This window comes from Buteo buteo, chromosome 10, assembly GCF_964188355.1.
Source record: "Buteo buteo chromosome 10, bButBut1.hap1.1, whole genome shotgun sequence".
Classification (NCBI taxonomy): Eukaryota; Metazoa; Chordata; class Aves; order Accipitriformes; family Accipitridae; genus Buteo; species Buteo buteo.
In genome coordinates this window covers 8,386,480-8,405,458 of record NC_134180.1, presented here as the reverse complement: position 1 = coordinate 8,405,458, position 18,979 = coordinate 8,386,480, and the positions used below count along the sequence as shown (strand labels likewise).

Here is an 18,979-nt window from a genome sequence, read left to right as displayed (position 1 = left end):
CTAAAAATTAAAAGGATCCATTTCTAAGAGCTTTACTTTTCAGAAAAAAAAAAAAAGAAAAAGGCACATTAACCAAGGAACTCAGTGTGACTTTCATTTATTGTCATCAGTTTTTCAGAGCAGGGATGAGTTCTGGAACAATCGCTTACACTGCTCTTGGCCTCCAGTAGCACATCAGGACCAACACACCCATCACGCCATTCCTCTTTCCGGTAGCAGTGGCACGCACCATGGCTGGGCATATTGCTTGAGTGCAGGCCTCACCCCTGCAGTTTTTGGCACAGACTGGAAAGGAGCATCCATTGCAAGAGATCGGGCCCCACGGGATCTTGCTGGCTGCTCCAGCAAGTGCCTGCCTTCTGGCAAAAGCAGTGCTGAGGTACTTATCCATTGTATTGGGGAAGCAGCGACTTCTCTTACAGAATCCAACACACCATAAATTGCCTTTGTCTCTTTCAGTCCCATTACCAGTTAGTATCATCTTCCCAGTTCAACTCCTCTTCTTCACCCCAGCCTGCAGCTTCAGCCTAGAATCACGTAAAATTACCAACATTAAGGCATGTGTACTGTACTTCTGTACTTAGCACAGCCACAGGAGCCAGGCAGTAGCCTGTGTAGCTTGCGATGGCAGAGCAAGACAGACATTCATCCAGAATGCCGAATTTGACAATTCAAAAATGAAGTGCCAGTATTTGCAGCTATCTTGTTTCCTTTTGTAGTTAAAAGGTCTTTACCTTAAAGACAAGAGCAAACTAATGGAGTCCTTTTTTTCCTAAAATTGAAGCAAGACCTGGTTGTACCAAAACCACTTTCCATTAAGAACAGGATGCTATAAACCAGATGATTTCTTTCACCCTAGGAAAGAGCTGTTGTCCTGCTCTATTCTAACACTATGAGTTTGGTCTCACCCATCCACTGACACAGCTCTTCTACTACTCCACAGCACTGACTGCACTACAGCGCGTGAATCCCTCCCCAAATGGTGTTGATATCACAACAGTGTGCCATTTTCAAATATCATAAACAACTTCAGTTTACCTCCGAGGCTCCTCTCCCCATGCTACCTGCTACCCCTGTGGTAGCTCTCTTGAGACTGAATTAGCAAAACAACTTGAAATCAACACCTATTCCCTAATGGAGTTATGTGTTCAGGGGGCAGTGTTGGGAGTGCTGCCTCCCCTCCTAGGAAACAGAAGCAGTCTCTGGAGTCTCTGTGATGGGGCTAGAGGGTTTACCTGCTTACTTACTTAAAAAGGCAATTTTATAACCCCTCTGGTTCATCTGAAATGGAGAAATGTCTCAGCTATTCTTTCATGAAAACAAAGCACCCAAAAAGCTTTACTCTACAATCCAGGGTTCTGGGTTCCTGATCTGTTATTTACAATGCTATTAGGTTTTCCCAGAGGAGCCAGGAGCAACACTCAGTCCTGAGCATCCTCTGTGCTTAAAAGCCCCCTTCAGTTTGTGCATGGAGCCACGCCTGTTCAGCAGACAGGATCCAGCCTTGTTTTACCTGTCCAACAAACCAAGACTCTCCCTAATGTAGTGTAGGGTCCTTGCATCCAGGATACAGCAGCACACATTAAAAGCTAGAGTTAAAACTCCTTAGTCAGTGCCTTTAGTAGTGTACAAGTTAAGTCCACTCCCTCACTGTTTCTTAACACAGCTCTCTTGCTGCTGTAGTAACGGCCCACTGAATTACCTGGTGCCTGGTAAGATGCATCATTCAGGGCTCAGCATCTTGTATTCACATGTAAAGACTCAACTGTACAGTCGTATGCTGCTGATACTTCCTCAGGTTATCCACCATCTGATTAAGGCGCCAGCTGGTGCTACAACAGTGTGTTGTGCTATGTACATGCTTTTAGGATCCTCTCAAGTGTGCAGTCATTTAAACCCCACTGCCTATAGCTTCTTACCTCAATAAGATCAGCTGCTGCAAATTTGGATGAAAACAGCACATTCTGGGAGGCACCTTCTCTGCTGGATACTACACCAGAGTGACTGGGAACAACCGCTTCTGTCCTCGCTTCAGGTAAAATCAAGATAGCTGAAGAAGGTTTAATGTCTGGGATCATGTCAGCAAACCAGTCCAGCTCAGGGTCTTGCGTGGGTTTCCTCTTCACTTTGATCGTGAATTCTTCTCCTAGGCCAGACTCCGATGAAGACTTCAACCTTTCCTGAAAGGTCATTTTTGGCAGCACAGTTTCTCCTAGTTGTTCCTGGTCATCCCACTTGTCATTGCTCCAGCTGTTCCCAGGGCAGGACTTTGCAGGGGGACTCAGTCTGAGGCTTTTGAATTCTTTGCTCAGTTGATGGGTATCCGGCAGAGGCCTTGGCATTTCAACTGCATCAGCCTGTGTCACAGTGAGGCAGTTTCCTGAGGACAGTTCAGGACTAGGACTGCTGGGCTCAAAGTCATCCCATGGCTTCTCATCTACATCATGTTCAGCAAAATAAGGTCTCATGTTGCCCCGCAGCTCTCGGGGCTGAATTTGAATGTTCACAGTTTTCTCAGTCTCTGTCTCCTCTGGCTCGCTCCAGTCTGGCCACTCCTCTGCTGGCTTTTCAGAGGTAGTCAAAGAGCTCCTGCTGCTCCCTAGCATATTAATGCTTCCAGGCATTCCATTCAGGGGGGACTGAGTGTCATGCTCACCTATAGAAGACAAAGGTGTTACATACTCATTGCAAGAGAGCAAGTGTAGAGACAGAGTTGTGCCTAAACCTCCTTGACATCACAGGTGGCACCTGGCATGGAAATAAGCCAGTAATGCTGACTGAAAGATGCTTCAGTGCTAAGCTCCTCTTGTATTAGAAAGCACGGCCACCTTCCTACTTGCAAGGGAGGGCTATTCATCTCAAAGCCCTGGGGCAATAAAAGCTGACTACTGATAAGCAATAGGTGACTGAAAAAAGGCAATGAAAGTAAACTGAGTCCAATTCTGAGGCCAGAGAATGAGCTGACCTATAAATCCAGTGTATCGGCCAAGCTGCGGGAGGCGTGAAAAAGCACAGCAGAGAACCTGCCGTAAGGAAACAGAAATTCAAGGCCGGCCAGCCAGCCAGCAGTCTGTGTATATCATGATTCCCAAATAACTATTCCCTAGGAAGTCAAGGGTCAACACTCTCCTTCCTTGGCTCACTGAATCTTTCAGATCAGCACACAGGGAAAATGAACATCTTTTCAAGCAACACTTCATTTGTAGAACACTTGATTTCTAAAAAAGGAAGAGCTAGGGCTAAGTTTTACCTGTCTTTAAAGCCAGTGGATTGTCTTGTTGCACGGAAAGCTTCTTGACAGGTACCTTTCCAGTGATGGGGAACACACTAGAATTGATCTTCAAGGGCCGACAGGTTTGATTTCTCTGATTGCTTGCAACATGACTAGGGGAGTCTGCAGCGATAAAAGAAAAGGAAGGACACCAGGTCCACAAGGTGTATTGTCAGTCTTAGCTGAAACTGCCCGCAGCATTGCAATGGTCTTATTTACAACACTGACAAGCAGTACTGAATGAAGACTAGTGCAGCAATCCAACAGCTGCACCTCTTGAGCTGTATGTAACACAATACTCCTCTGTTCCTGCCATTTGCAGCTCTTGCCAGTACAAAGTTTGGGCAACTGTAAATGGTCAGTTTCTGCTGATACGTTCTTTCAAGAAATACACAATGAACAAACTGATTATGATCAGCACAGATGCTTTAAAAATGCTGTCTGCCACCTGGCTGGATCCAAAACCCCAGCTTCTGTACTGCATGGCATCACAAATCGCCTGTTTACCTGCCTCTCACACAAAAGCACAGCACTCACTGATAGTCACAACAATTCAAAGCATAAGCAAACTCATGCAACTACACAAACCCTCTTTTATGCTTGGACATGAGCAAACCAGCTTACAGGAACAAGAGTCTCTACCCTGAAGGCTGTATGACAGCCTCCCTTGTACCACACCCGAGGTGAGGTGGGGTGGTTGGCAGTCAAGGCCACGCTTTGAAGCTGCGCAAGGCATGTTTGTTTCCCTGGGCCAGTGATGATAGCTCAGCAAGCACCTAGTTCCACTTCATTTTTGGGAGTTGTGGCAGTGATTCACCAGCAGCGGCCTCGGCTGTGTGAGGCCCTGTTGCCACCACCCCAGAACAGCATGGCTTGGGCCAGGGCTGCATCTGCTTCCACTGCCTGCTGTGCCTGCCCAGGCTAGGGGTTACCAGCACAGCCAGAGACACAGGGCCTGCGGCACAGGAAAGGACTGCAACTAACACACAGAACCCACCCCCTCCCCAGAGTGCCCTTGATAAAAGGTACATCCTTTTAGGGGCTTAAGCAAACAGCTTATTAAGCCTCACATGTTCAGCCTCTAGTACTGGTTTTTGCAAGTCATCACACTGTTGAGGACAAAGGGGTTTTTTTTTGTTGTTTGTCAATAGTCAAATCAGGTCTAATTTTAAATATCTTCTGAAAAATAAACCTGGTTTTAGCATACAATCCAAAGGGGTTTATTTACTATAGTCTACTAAATCAATAATGTAAAGAAAAATAATGCAACAAGCCATCCACAGATTTTAATAAAGGGTGGTAGCTGTCGGTACACACACCATCAGGAAGAAAACATTTATACTTAAATTGAGCTCTATCATGCATTTCATTTGGTATCTATGTGTCTAAAGTAGAACAAATGCTGATTCTTCCCTCCAGTTATAAGCATTCTTAGTTTCAATATCCAGAAAAGCTTTCTCTTGGTACACTTGGTTCCAAGTTATCTAGCAGGTGCAGGGACTACTGTCTTCATTTGGATTAGCTGAAAAGCCTCCCGAGAGCTGAGAAAATAGGGAAGTTCGTATTCCTTTTCCAATCTATGAATAGAAATTGGGGGAAGAGGATGAGATTTACTATTTTTAAAAACATGAAGGACAGAGGGAATATTAAACAACTATCTGGATAAGTACGCAAGTCCTTTAGAAGGGCAATATGGTTTTTCCACCAAAGACAAACACACACACTTAACAAATCTCCTTTACTTACAGAGATTCTTAAAGGAAGAAGAGATTTAAGTTTTTTTCCATATATTTCCTACATTTAAAATACTTTCACATAACTCTTCTTCTGATATCAATTCTGTTTCTGCAAACAGTACCTAATTTAGAATTGAAGTTTAGCTGCAAATTAGCTTTTTTTCAATTAACCTGTCAACAGCAACAGATTAATCATCCAAGAAATTCTGCCTATGTTGCTTGGACAGAATGGGCAAGAATCCTGAGAGCACTCTGACCATATAATTTACCTTCAGGGGAGAGATCAGCAGTTTTCATGAAACTTGGCGCAGAGCTTTTGAAAATCTTCGTTCTTTCTCCACCTACAACTACTTCAGGTCCAAGCAGGGAGACGAGAACCGCTAAGCTGTGCAGTGTTATCGCAACAATAGAGTCACTGGTATCTCGAAGGCCCAGCAATACCTACACCAAGAACATAACAACATTACCAAGAACAGAAAATTCTGCTTTTTCACTTCTTACCCCTTCAAATGTTATATTTGCAGCACATTTCATTCCTACGATCTCCCACAGCTCTCAGTAGATACTGGACATTATTCTGTAGCATAAAATCAGCCTACCACTTTGTGTTACAAGCTAAAGAGAGTGGCTGATCCCAGTGCCTGGTGAGCATTGGACCCTAACGCCAAGGCACCCTGAGCTTAGACAGATCACTCCTCCAATCTTGACAGCTGTGGTGTGAAACAGAAACACGGTCTCTTGTTGGGAGGATGCCAGTCAAGGCCGACAGGTATCAGCACAAGTGGTGTGCGTGACAGAGGGCACTGGAACAAAACTAGTACTCCAGATCGGGATGGGGTGTAAGGGTTAGGGCTTGTATAGAAGGAGGTTGCAAACTGTTTGTGGCCAGCACTGAGATTCTAACTTCGAGCTAAGAACCAACCCGAGCAGCAGAAATCGCATATTCTAGGAAATATTGCGTATTGCTGTCCTTAACCTGTGGCAATATGATGTTTTTCAACTCCTCCCGAGAGAACAGTTCTGCATAGGCATGAATGTGAGACAGCAACACCATTCGAACGTGCTCCTCATGAACCTCAAATAGCTTCAGCAGCACAGGAATGACATGCGTTTGGAACAAGGCTGGCGACAGGAGGCAGCTGGTCTGGCTTTCTCCAGTTTGCTCTAGGGAAGAGAGGTGAAGATGGGAAAAGCCTGCTTCAACAAGGGACAGCCCAGCCAAAATCTACTTGCTGAGAAACCATCACAGCTGAGATCTACAGTGTCACCCCACTGCCAGGTCTGATTCTTTGTCAGCTGCCAACACAGCTTGCCTGGGACGTCAGAGATGGGAGGCAGGAGAGGCAGCAGTGCCAGTGGCTGCTGCTTAACAGCAATGGCTCTTGAACACTGAAGGTCAAACCATCACAAGATAGGTATTACTTGGCTGAAACACCAGTAGCTATTTAGGAAAAACTTTAAAGAGATGGGAGGCAAACAGCAGAGACAGAGATAGTTGGGGATCCAGCAAGACATGCTGAACACCTCTTGCAGAGGAAAGGAGAACAGACTGAGCACCCTTACAGGAGAATGAGTGCAGTGGCAGAAGAAAAAAGGGGAGGCAGGGTAGGGGAAAAGCGAGAAGGGGACATACACAGTGAGCCACTGGGAAAGCCGGGGTGGGAGGCTGGGGTGACATGTAAACCTGGGAAAGAGCCCAGGCAATTCCTAATTCTCCTCCCAGTATCAGCAGAGCAGTGGAAAGTACTGCAAACAGGGAAGCACACATAACTGTCCTTTCCAGTTCTGTATGTTACAGTATTTGTTCTGGTTAAAAACCACTATTCCCTTGATTCAATGGAATGACCACTCTGAATTAATTCCAAACTTGTCAGTAATAATTGTGAAGAGAGAAAGTATTGAAAGGTCACCTTTCTTTGGACCGAGCAGATGAGGAAGAAAACTCTTGACAGCTACAGGTTCTGCAAACACAAGCTGATTGAGTAGAAGAGGCACCAGCCGTGATGCTATCAGCTCCTCTGACAAGCCAGCCACCCTGTCCAGCAGGAATCTGCGTTCCAGGAGAGGAAGATTAGTATCAAGACAGCCTTCCATGCATTTATGACTGTTTCCCTTAATATCGCTTTCCCCTCTTTTTGTGTCTGCCTCATCTCCTAGAGACAGTGTCCCATCACAGCCTCTCACTCTGCATGTGCTCTAACCTAGAAGGACAAGGCTCTGCTCCTACCTGAGGCTTTCAGGCAAGGGTAACACAAAACAGGAGCCAGAGACACATCCTGTAAAACCCCACACCTGGATCACAGGCTGTCACAAGCACATCCAGAAGCACCACCGCACCTTCAGCTGGCACATGAAGACTTCCTCCTCTGAGAAGCTGCCCACTGCTGTGGCATCAAACTGCCTCAGGGCTGGTATCTCCCATGAAGTGCTATGGCATTAAAACTGCAGAAGAGATTTGTCCTCTCAACCCACAGCCTGGTGCGTGGCAAGAATTTTCCTACTGCTTGAGAAAAGGCTGTTGTACCCACCACACAAGGGAGTTCTCCCTTGCAAAAAGGGAATCCCATTTTGAAAACACTTCTATCTAATACATTTTAGAGGTGGCCAGGGTATGGGCTGGGTTTATTTAAGTCACAGAGTTTGATTTTTTGCAACTGCTCTTCCTTGTAGGATTTTAATTTTTAAAATATCAGTAACAGTTACTGCTTTTCTCTAGGCTTGGAGGAGACTAAGAGCAATAGTGCACATGCTGTGAAAGCCCCTCTGCCTCATAAAAGGGGCAACACTACCATATCTTTAAGAAAAGTATTCACTCCCTCCCTCAGTAAACACTGCTGTTAGAGACAGTGGGAACCATTCTGAATGCTCCTGCTAAGATCCCCTTTCTCCTCTTATTTCCTCCACTTAGTCTCAAACTAGTGAAGTCAAACTAGTGTTACCACTGATGGTGATGACAGAAGTATAAAACAGGCAGGAAAAATAGCTCTGTAGGAACACCCAGGCTCTTTTATATGGAAGAAGAAAGAAAAATTCACCTTCTCCCTTCTTCAGGCCCAGATAATGCCACAACTACATGGAAGCTTCCCTTAGACAAAACGTCTTGGGGACCATGACAATAGGATTTCCTGCAGATGCTGCACTACTGCAGTTGAGACAACCACTACAGACAACAGCTTTACCCTGACAGGGCTAGCACCACAAGGTTAATTCACACAACTTGTCTTACTGAAATCTCTCTCATTAGCAGTTTACAAGATCTGCCTAAATGGAAAAAAAATTGCAGCCTTAAGAGGTGCCTGGAGCTAGATTTCCCTTTTTAGCAAAGTTGCATCTAAAATAAAGCTACTTCTAAGAACAAGGCAAGGGAAAGATTCTTTTTTTCCAGCACATTAAAAGAAGGGCTCTGATATTTTAGAGCATTTTGAAACTGGGCAGATAGCCTTTGTGTAAACCAACAGGACCCCAAGACAGCTCCAGTGAAGAGCTGTTCAACAGAGCTTGAGTAGACGACCTGTTAGGCCACACTCCCTCCTCTACTGCAACACTACAGCACATGAATGGGGTTTCCAAATGATTCCTGGTTAGCTGTGGTGCGGTGGGAGATGGGACACTGCTGCTAAAGTGGGTGGAAGAGAACCAGAATAATTTTTCTGCTAGTAACATCAACACTATGCCCCACAAAGTGCAATAACTCAATTAGAACATGAGCAATGGAAACATTCTTTCCTTTTCATATTCCTGTACTCCTGGGAAAGCTTCTGGTCTTGGCCCTGCAGGAGTTCAACCCAGCTGCTAGCAAGCAGATGCCATTCAGAAAAGCAGCCCTTAAGCGATGTATGTCACTACAGTCCAATCTGACTGATTGTCCAGCAACAGCAATTGGTCTAGCAGGTAAAACCACTGCTGCCCATACAGCTGTGCACAGCGTCACTCCGGAGGCTGGCAAGTATCAGAATGATGCAGAGCCCAGCAGGTACTGCTCCTCCCAAACACCAAACCAGTCACAAGAAATTGGGAAAGGAGGGAGTGAAGAGTTTCCTCTCTGATGCTTTCATTACTTTGGCTGGAGTACCCAAAATATTACAAAGCAAACAATGTTGGACCAAAGCAATCAAAATCTGCCACCTGAGGAACTACCTCTCCAGCCACTAGCCTTCCCAGGTTCCCCCCACAATCCCATTCATCAGAAGTATTTCTGAAATAAGAAGCTTCCAGATCATAGTTCCTTCACTTACTTGAAAAATTCAGTTTTTTCCTCCTCAGACTTTAGTGTTAAGGTCTTCAGAAAATTCACAACTTCCAGAAAATCATTCCTAAGCACAAATATGTAGGCTGTCAAGTGTGATCCTTATTGATGCTTAAACCACCCACAACTAAGAGATTGCAAATCCCCATCTTTCATTTATCAGAGAGAACTAGACAGAGGGATACGAGTCAAAAGCCGGTGGGCCAAGAACGCCAGCACGGAGATGTGACCAGTTACCCGAAAGCTGCATCTGCACAGTGCTGCACTTTGAAGTCAGCAGTTCACGTGGAGACCTGGGGCAACACGGCATCAGCCACCTCTGACCACCTTACCAGGGCAACGAGGAGAACCAAGTGCCACCTTTTGCTAATGCTACCACCCAGAGAAGCACTCAGGTGACAGCAGACACAGCTCTTTGTGGATTATCTTGGAGCCTGCTTTGCTCCAGTGGTATCACTAATGATTGTATTTTCTAGAGCATTTCCCACCACCTCCCACAAGCTTGGGGAGGTCCAACTGACTGTGACGAAGGGGTATGCTTCTGTCACCACTGCTAGCACAGCACCTCATTTGGAAGGCTGATAATGCTTTCTTAATTTAAGAAGCTTTTGTCAAAGATCCCTGTAAGAGGTAGGGATTAAGTCTGCACTTCCCATCTGCTAGTAACACACCTTCACAAAATCAACACATTTGCAACACAGAAATAAGCAGTACCAAGAGAGGCAGGATATTCCTTTCCTTACCTGAAGAACTCGTGAGACACTAAGCTGGACAGTGGTGGACGACACTTTGGATCTGGATTCAGCAGTGTACAGTGCAAGGTTTGCTGAAAGCTGGAGAGAATATCTGCTGAAACTGAAATCCAGAGCACCTACAGTTAGATTTCTCTCTCAACAATGAACAAGCAATGTTCAGGAGTCCTCCACCCTCCCCAAACTTATTTTTAGCTCTATTTGATAGCAAACTTCCTCATATCTGACCCTAAAAGGGAAAATAGCAGTGCTACTGTCCTCCCAGGAAGCTTCCTGCTCCCCCTCTGCCAGAAGGCAGCAGCCTCCCCTCTGCTGTGGTACACAACATCCATGTGCCCATGTCCATAACCCTTGATGAAGGCAGCTGGTGGGGCAAGAGCAAGCGAACCTCTGACTGCTGCAGAGCAGGTTTGGGAGTGCTCGTGTTATATGGGCTGGTGACCTGCAGCCACATCTGACCATGTTCAAATGCAGCAAAAGGGGAATACAGGAGAAGCTGAGGTCTGCATTTTAACTTAGCAAACACAAAGAACAACAATGGCCACCGAACCTGTAGCAAATCTGCCAGCTGCAACAAAAGGCAAATAGCTTGACACGCACAAGGAATAAGCTACAGAGGCCTGTCAATAGCAAAATAAACTTGTGTCGTTCTTTACCCTGATCATTTAGGACCGTCAGGAGCTTTTCAACCATTGTTCCAAACGCGTAGGCATCCCTCGCATGCCCATAGCTGTTGGGCAGAATTTTGAAGTCTGCAGACTGAAAATAAACCCCAAAAGATCAGTAAAGCAGGAGTTTATGAAATATTTGGTAGTTTCCATGAGTTTCTATTCCCGCTCCCCCCCCCGCATATACACTCTCCAATTTTTTTATAGCATCAAAGCTCCACTGAGTATCCTACAAGTAGAATATTATGCTAAAAAAACCTCCACAGGGGAATTTATAACCCAAAGGAGCAACTACATCACGATGAAATGATTCCCCGATGAATGCATGCAGCAATTGCAAGTCAACACCTTTCAGCATTTCTATGGAAACAGGTGATAATTAGAGAAAGAGCGCTCTTTTAGCATAAGCAACTCGTAGGATGCTTAATGGATAGGAGCTGACTAACAAGTGAAAAAACAGGCTGTTAGGAGAGCTACACAACCGTGTGACCACAGTGATCTGGGCATTCTCAGCAACTGCTCTGTAATTTTTGCAAAGCTTTGGTGATTTAGAAGCACTAAAGCTGCAACGCAAAGTGTTTGAAAAATAGTATGAGAACCTGCTGTCCCATCACTCCTCATTCAGAATTTCATGTCCCTGTGCCCAACGCCATTCCCAAACCAGGGATGGGACAGAAGGGGGAATAAAGGAAGAGAGTAAACCTCAGATATTATCCAATAACCACTTCCTCCCATTGAGGCATAAGAAAATAAAACACGTGAATGAAAACTATTTCCTGAACATTGCACTTCTATATGTTGCCAGCAAGAAGTTCCTCCAGCAAGCGATGTTACTCACCATCTCCTCACAAGGGATGCATGACTGGTCTCGTACCGACTTGACATGACAGAGGAACTGGAAGGAGAAGAGGGGAGACATGAGCTGCCTCGATTGCTTATCTGTGCCAAGCAGCAGAGGTAGGGTCTCCCCACAGGCCAGGGCTGAGCGTGTGGCAGGAGGTTTGCCCCTGCCCCTTCAGCTGGCACCGAGGGCAGGCTGCGCTTTGCTCTGCCCAGAGGGGAAGCCCAAATGGACCAGGTGTGAAGCACCAAGCTGACAGAAAACAACTTCAGGGCATCATGGCCAACTCATCCGTTTAGTCCTCAGTCCTACCGTCCTGCATGATCCATCTGGACAGGGAAAGGATTTCATGAGCTTTAGCAGTGAGGTTTTACAGCCATGCTCTTTGCCTTGTTGTGCACCACCATGCACACCAGTTGCACGTCTGCCTGATCACTTCTGCAAGGTGGTACACGCCAGGGACATTCAATACAGTTTGTGAAGGATTTGTGGATCCTCTGGGAGAAAAGGCAATATACGTTTACGACACAGTGCCAGGCTGCAGCAATGACTCTGCACAGCACACAGCAGAAATCAAACCAGGCATTTTTGTGCTAAGACCAGTAACAAGCAATGAAGATGCCAGCAGCAAAACCTAAGGAGTCATTTAAATCATTTTCCTTATTGATTCATCTCAACCTGGATCTTCCTGCTTCACACTAAAGCTTTTTTTTTTTCAGTTTGTTAAATCAGTGCAGAGGAGCGAAGATTTCTTGCTCTCCCCGGTCTTAACCTACCCTGCAGCCAGCAGCCTCCCTTAGAAAAGTAGCTGCTTTTTGGCTAATGAGGAATTAGTTTCTGTTTGTGTAGTTGTAGTTTATAGTTACGGTGTCCCTAGAGCAAAGATTCAGGTCAGAGCTGGAAGTGAGCCAACACACTTAATAGTAAATTCAGATAACTGGAAGGACTTGGGTCTTCACATCCATAGATAGCCAGCTTCAGCAGGCCGGGAGCCCTCTCCCAGGCATCAGAGGGTGCACTTCGCTTGGCTCTTACCTCTGGGGTGGCTTCATTGAAGTTACAGACTGTTTCCATTCCTCCCAGCTTCCAGTGCCCATCCTCACTTACAAACACAGATGATAAACAGACATTGTTATGCGTTAGGTTTCCCTAAAACAGAGAAGAAAAAAAAAAAGGATAACAGACTTGGGGATAGATGAAGATGTAAAATCTTAATCAGCACTAATTACGTGCTGTGAGGAGCTGAGGAGAAGCTGCCAAAAAGCACACAATTCTAAAGGTCCTTTGGGATTTTATAGGTGACTAGCAGGTATCAGGCAGAAGGGCTGGGGTTTTAGAGTAAACAAAGCTCCAATTGTCACAGCCCTTGCAATGCAACTGTAAATCCAAAGACTTCCAACTATGAACACAAAGCCCAAAAGCTACAGTCTGAGCTGAGATTTAACTGCAGTCCTGGACAAACACACAGTGCCAAAACACAAGAGCGGTGACACCAATCTCTTGCCACATGGCAACATGTAAATGAACGCCATCATGAAGGCTGAGCAATCCCATTTCACTAAAGTAATGATGCAAGCAGATGTCAATTCACAATTTGAGAACCGCTCCCTTACTTCCAAAACTCACAGCATTTTCAGTCACCCTTCCTCGTACAAAGCAGCCAATGATTTTAGCAGTTTCAGCCTCAAAGAACTGCAGGATGTGTGTTTGTCTTTTTGTGAGGAACCAGGAATGAGACAGTCATCCAGGCAAGCCCAGATACAACACTCTCCTGTCACATTTCATCTGGCTCCCACCAAAGCCTGATGACTGCTGCAGGCGGTACCTACCCTGTCATGGAGGAAGATGAGCGCCAGCAACACGTCGTAGATCCCTGCGCAGATTTCTGCAGAAGAGAGCATCTCCAGGACCATCTCCAAAGGCTTCACACGTTCTGTAACCAGGTGGATTCCATTTGCTTCCACAGTACAAGAGAGGAAGCGCAGAAGGCAAGGGTGGCGCAAGGTTTTCAGGTGCTTCCAGAAACAAAGACATCTGTTAAATCTCATCCAAGGCATCTCTTTTGGCTGCAGAGCTTAGCCTTGTACTTTTAGCCATGTTTCCTGCTTGCACTTAGACAGCCCCTACCTGCTCCTCAGCAAGCACTGAGCACACTCAATCACTTATTACAGAACTTTTATAATACATCTAGATACAAAGTCTTACACAGAATAAAGACAGTATTTTGAGTAGGATCCATCCAAGAAAGACCCTCTGACTTGTATCCTCAGGAGGAGACCAGTACTCTGCAACATAATGCAGGTATTGCTATCTGAACATCGCTTCCCGCCACTGCTAGCATCGTGCAGCGCACAATGAGCTTCACAGCTGCAGATCCCCTTTTCCCCCCTGCACAGCAGCCAGGGTCAACTTTGACCTTTTCTCCTGCCCTTACTCCCCAAAGGGTTTGACCCTCATTAACTGATTCCTACCCCTCCAAGAAAAAGGAGGGACAGGTCTGACAAGTCTGTCCCAGGCACGCTCCCTACAGTACCTTGGCAGCTTTATTAACCTTATCTTCATTCTCTCGCTTGTACACAAAGACCGAAGCAAGTTTGCCATCTTGCAGCACAGCCGGGTAAATTGTGTGTCCAGTTGGCAGTGCAAACGGTGGCTCTTCTAGTGTGTAGCTCTTTAAAGCGCTGTTCTCCGAGCCCATCACTTGCAGAGTTTGGCAGTTGTAGAGGTTCCCTTTTGATGACAAACAGGCCTTTGGGTGGAGGAAGACTTTTTTCAGACAGATTTAGTTCCGGCGGGCACCGTCCAGCTCACCTTCAGATCATTTTCTGCAAAGCATGAAACAGCCATGAAGAACCTCCTCCTGCCAGTATCCTCTCCTTCAGTTTAAGCACAAGAATAAAATCCCCATTGTTTATTTTGTGAAGGAAACCAGATGTCCACAAAAGGGTTCAGATCAACAAGCAAGCAGCTCTCTAGCTGTGGAGCTAGGACTGCGCTGGCATCTGTGTCAGCATCACCACCAGACATCACCAGCTCTGACACACAGATGAACAGACAGTACAGCATCCACAACTAGTCCTTGAACTGGCTACCAAACCAAGAATCCACCAAAACCAGGTTCCACCAATACTCGTAGTCATGCAGACACCTACTCCAGAGGTTTAATTCAGATTAAGCACTGTCAGCAGTTAGGAACCATGATTGTCACCACCTTAGGGCACAAGGAGCCCTCGGCCTTCCTAAAAGCAGGCATTCCTCAGTTCTCCAAGCCACAGAGGATTTCAGTGAAGCTATAGTCAGGTAAACTCCTCCAGTGGCATGCTTTTCACCCCTGGATTACCTCCTCTCCATCTGACAAATATTCCATCTGCCTGCCAGCCCTTCCTTCTTCCCACAGCCTCTTTCAGGAAGAGGCTGACACAGATTTTTATGCTGCTTCCTCACATACAAAACTGGTAAAACAAACACGCTGATTACAGAGGCTCTTTTAGAAAACACTGACCGAGCATATGCTCTGTAATCAGGCTTGTGATCGCAGGCTATGGGCGAGACCCCAAATACTGGTCTGTATACAGAAGTTAGCAAACAATCTTTAGTAATAAGAGAAGGAGAGAGCAAAACCTCAGTTGTCAGGAAAAGTGGGGAAAAAGAATTGCCCACCCCCAAGCATTTTTTGCAACTGGAGAATCACTTTATGGTGGTTGTTTCAAGCCATGACCCGAGACTTCAGGAAGGCGGCAACGCGGGAGTCTCTCAGCTCCCCGATAGAGCTGTTCCAGCAAAGCTGCTGCTCTGGCCCCTCTCCCGCTTCTCTAGTTCAAGCCCCCCCAGGAGTTCCAAGGTCAGCAGTGCTGGGGGCCTTTTGGAGAGAGTACTGGTCTGTTAGGGTTTCCTGGCTTCTCTTCACTGCTTCAGTTAAGAATTAATTATATAAATGATTGCCTCCCCCCCCTTTCCCCAAAGTGTCCTATATTTAAACACGTTATGATCTGATGTTTTTACTAAATGTAAATATGCCAACTGTACAACCCACTAGTCAACAAAAGCACTGGGAAGGAGCAGAATGCTCCCTTTTTAATAGACTTCACACAAATCCTTGCTCACACATCACTTAATTACCTTTGTTAGCTAACTTCTGTAACAAACAGGTAGCTACCACTCTAGATGTGCTTCTTGCTGGGAGGAATGAACCCTATGAACGCATTAGATATGGGAACCAGAACACATTACTCCTCTTAACTGTTTGATGTGAACAGACCTTAACCCTCCAGATTTTACAACCACTACAGCCTGAAATTGTAGGTTTTTGTTTGTTTTTTTTTTTTTTAATTGAGCTTCTGTGTCCTGATCCACCTAAAATCTAAAGCTGAATTAACTACAGAACATGCAACTTCCTCTCATTCTCTCCCCTCTAGTGTCAGGGATGGCTCTGCACCTTTTCAGTACCGATTCCTTTAATGTGACCTTTATGAAATAAAGAGAAAGCTATCAAAGTCTAAACTGCAGCTTCCCAGCACCACACAGAGGGGCTAGCAGGTGAAAAGGAAACACAATGCAGCAGTTACACACATTTCTAAAAATGACTTTCTTGTGAAGTCTTTGGCACAAAAGGATTCACACTGCCCCAAGGTGAAGGGCTTCCTCTCCAGTCGGTCCCTGGGAGCTCTGCACTGGCTCTCCCCAGGTTAACCTTCCACACCTGTGTGTGCAACCACACTGGCTGCTCCTCCTGGGCACAGCTGAGTGCTTTTATCTGCACTCTTTGCTCTTTTCAGCTTTGCTTTGGTTGCTAGCACTTCTTTAATTATTTCTCAGTCATATTTTGCATAGGACAGCTCAAAGTATCTGAGCTGACCTAGTGCTTCACGTTCTTCCAAACACATATGGACATATTCACCAGTTACAAATTTGGCTGCAGAGACACCCACAGTTCAGAAATACTGTAACATCAGAGTAATTCAAATAACTGCGATCTACTCAAGTGCCACTGTACAACAACCATCTCCAAACAAGCATCCCCCACTCCAGGTAACTGCCTCTCAGGAGGAGCCCAGCAGCTCTCAGTATCAAACGCCAAACACCTTCAAGCGAGCAGCTTCCAACAACCAAGCAGCAAGAGCAGCCTGCGGAATCATGAGCCACACTTTTCAGGAACGCGTCAGCTCCGCAAAACTATCGCTTGGTTTCTTTTCTTTTCCATAGCACTTCAAAACATGTTAGCTACTGAAACTCCAGCAGGCAAAAGCATTTGCGAAGATGTACGTCTGGGTGTGGCCAAAGCCCGTGGAAGAATTCTTCTGATGCTAAAATAAACTGTCAGTCACACAACTACACTGCATAAGGACCACATATGCTTTGTGGGTTGAGAGCATTACCCGCATTAGAACCCTTTAATGTCTTATTTTCAATAAACCATAAACACAAACACTAGATGTAACACACAGTGCACCCTGAGATGGAAAGGAGCCCAGCAGCGAAAGACAGAGGGACCGGTAGTTAAGAACAATTTGGGTTTGCTACCATAAACAGTGTTAAGAGTTGGAATTTCAATTTAGCTTCTTTCTGGAGTGATAACACCCGGCATATGAGGTATCCATCTGAAACACACACACACTAAGCCCTATCACTCCACAGCTGAGAGCGAGGCGGTTCACGGCTTTCCACTTGCCCTGCCCGCCGACTCCCCTGCCAGCAGAGCCTCCTGGAAACCGCTGTCAGAGGTGATGGGAGCTTTGCTCCCAAAGCCAGAGATTTCCCGACACGGCAATTGCAAACGTCCAGCGGGCACCTTGCGCAGGCAGGAGGGCGATCAATAGGCAACGGCCTCTCTGAGAAAGGAAGCGTGGTTTTACTGCACCTTCTCAAGGACGGTTCAGCCCTGGGCACCGGGCACGGGGAAAGAGCAGGCACTTTAACGCGGAGGGCTCCCCGAGGGACACCAGCGTAAGACCAGCTGCCGGGAACAAGGCCGCTGCCTACAGCGCACTCAAAACAACTACAGTCACCAAGGCGGCATCTGCCTTCCTCCCCCTGCTTAGAAAACCGAGCTTTTGCCCCGGCCGCATACCCTGCTGCGAGTTACCAACACCCGCAGGGGGGGTGGGCAGCGTCACCCTTTTCCGAGCCGGCCGGCAGGACCCGTCCTGAGCGAGGCCGGAGGCACCGGCTGCAGCCCGAGCAGCCGACCCGGCCGGCCCAGGCGGGAGGGGGCTGAGTGCCCGCGCCCCGGCTCCGCAGCCCCGGCCCCGGCCGCCATGCCGCGTCCCGCAGGACACCGCCGGGGAGAGGCCGGGCAACTAGCCCGGGCGCCGGGGGAGACGGGGCCACCGCGTCCCCGGGACCGCCGGCGCCCTGGGGCGGGTGGCGGAGCGGAGCCCCGGTCGTCCCCGTTCACCGCCTCTACAGCCGCCCCAGCCCCTCATCAACCGCCTCCGCCATTAGCCCCTGCCACCTTCCACTACCTGCCTCCGCCCTCGGCCCCTGTCACCCCCCGCTACCTTCCCCCCCACCCCCCGAGCGCCCCCTCCCCACCTGCTCCCCGCCGGCCCGGGGTGGGGAGGCGGGGGTGGGGGGGGGGAGAGGTGCCGCCTCGGCCCCGCCGGCCGCTCCCTCCCTCACAGCGCGGCCGCCGACTCGCGCTTCCGGCAGCGGGCCCACCCTCGAGTCGGGCGGGCGGAGCGCCGCCACCTGCCTTGCGCGCCCCCTGGCGGCGGGCGGGTCCGGGCGAAACGGGCGGGAGGACGGTCCTCTCGCGCGAGGCGGCGGCGGCCATTTTGGTTGTGGGCGAGTCTGCCCCCCCCTCAGGCCGCCCCCGCTCCGTTAGCGGCGGCGAGCCCTCCCCCAGCCCGTCGGGAATCGTGGCAGCAACCGAACTCCCACCGGCGGGAGCCGCAGCCCACCCCTGAGCGCAGCCTGTGCTGGGGTCGGCCCCGCCGCTCCTGCCTGAGCTGCGATCCAGGTCCCACAGCAGCGGCCGAGCTGTGCCCCCCCCCGCCAGCCCCATCCTCCGTTTCTGCCGCTCGGTGCCTCCGGCGCGGTGGGGCGGGACGGACCCCGCGCCCGAACCTCTTTTGCTGTGTGGAAAGGAGCCGTGCTGCCTGTGATTTATGGGTCTCGGGCGTTCGGGGAGTCGGTGTCTCCTTCCTTGGAACGCAGGGCGGCCTCCTGTCCCCCGGCGGCATGCGGGGAGCCAATTTCCTTCCACAGTTTCCCCGCTCAGCCCCCGCCGCCACGGCTACAGGGAGGGAATCGAGCAACAGCTTCCCGACCAGCCTAAATAAAGGGCGGGCGACAGGGTGAAAACTGCGTACGCGAGGCAGGTGGTCTGTCTCGCACACCGCCCCGCGCCATCGCCCCGAGCCCCGCGCGTTCGCTTTCGTGGTGGAACTCGTGCATCATAAGGAGCTCTATTTAATGCCATTAAAACTAATTGCTCTCTGTGCTGCGGAGTAAAGTGACTCCGGGG

At 48.1% G+C, this 18,979-nt stretch overlaps 1 protein-coding gene across 2 annotated transcripts; it reads right to left on the bottom strand.

Moving 5' to 3' along the window:
• Positions 1-71: 71 nt before the first annotated feature.
• Positions 72-18,751, bottom strand: SCYL3 (SCY1 like pseudokinase 3). 2 transcript variants are annotated; one of them, XM_075038467.1, is made up of 14 exons: positions 18,580-18,751; positions 14,048-14,339; positions 13,344-13,529; positions 12,550-12,663; positions 11,512-11,568; positions 10,662-10,764; positions 9,997-10,108; positions 9,243-9,320; positions 6,918-7,057; positions 5,984-6,171; positions 5,277-5,448; positions 3,251-3,394; positions 1,920-2,656; positions 72-527 (listed from the first exon to the last, which is right to left on the bottom strand). In XM_075038467.1, the coding sequence occupies exons 2-14, from the start codon at positions 14,210-14,212 to the stop codon at positions 465-467; spliced, it is 2,259 nt and encodes a 752-aa protein (XP_074894568.1). In that variant the 5' UTR covers positions 14,213-14,339; positions 18,580-18,751; the 3' UTR covers positions 72-464. The 2 variants fall into 2 exon arrangements, with proteins under 2 accessions (XP_074894568.1, XP_074894567.1); XM_075038466.1 differs by lacking the exon at positions 18,580-18,751 and adding an exon at positions 18,046-18,162.
• Between the last annotated feature and the right edge of the window lie 228 nt (positions 18,752-18,979).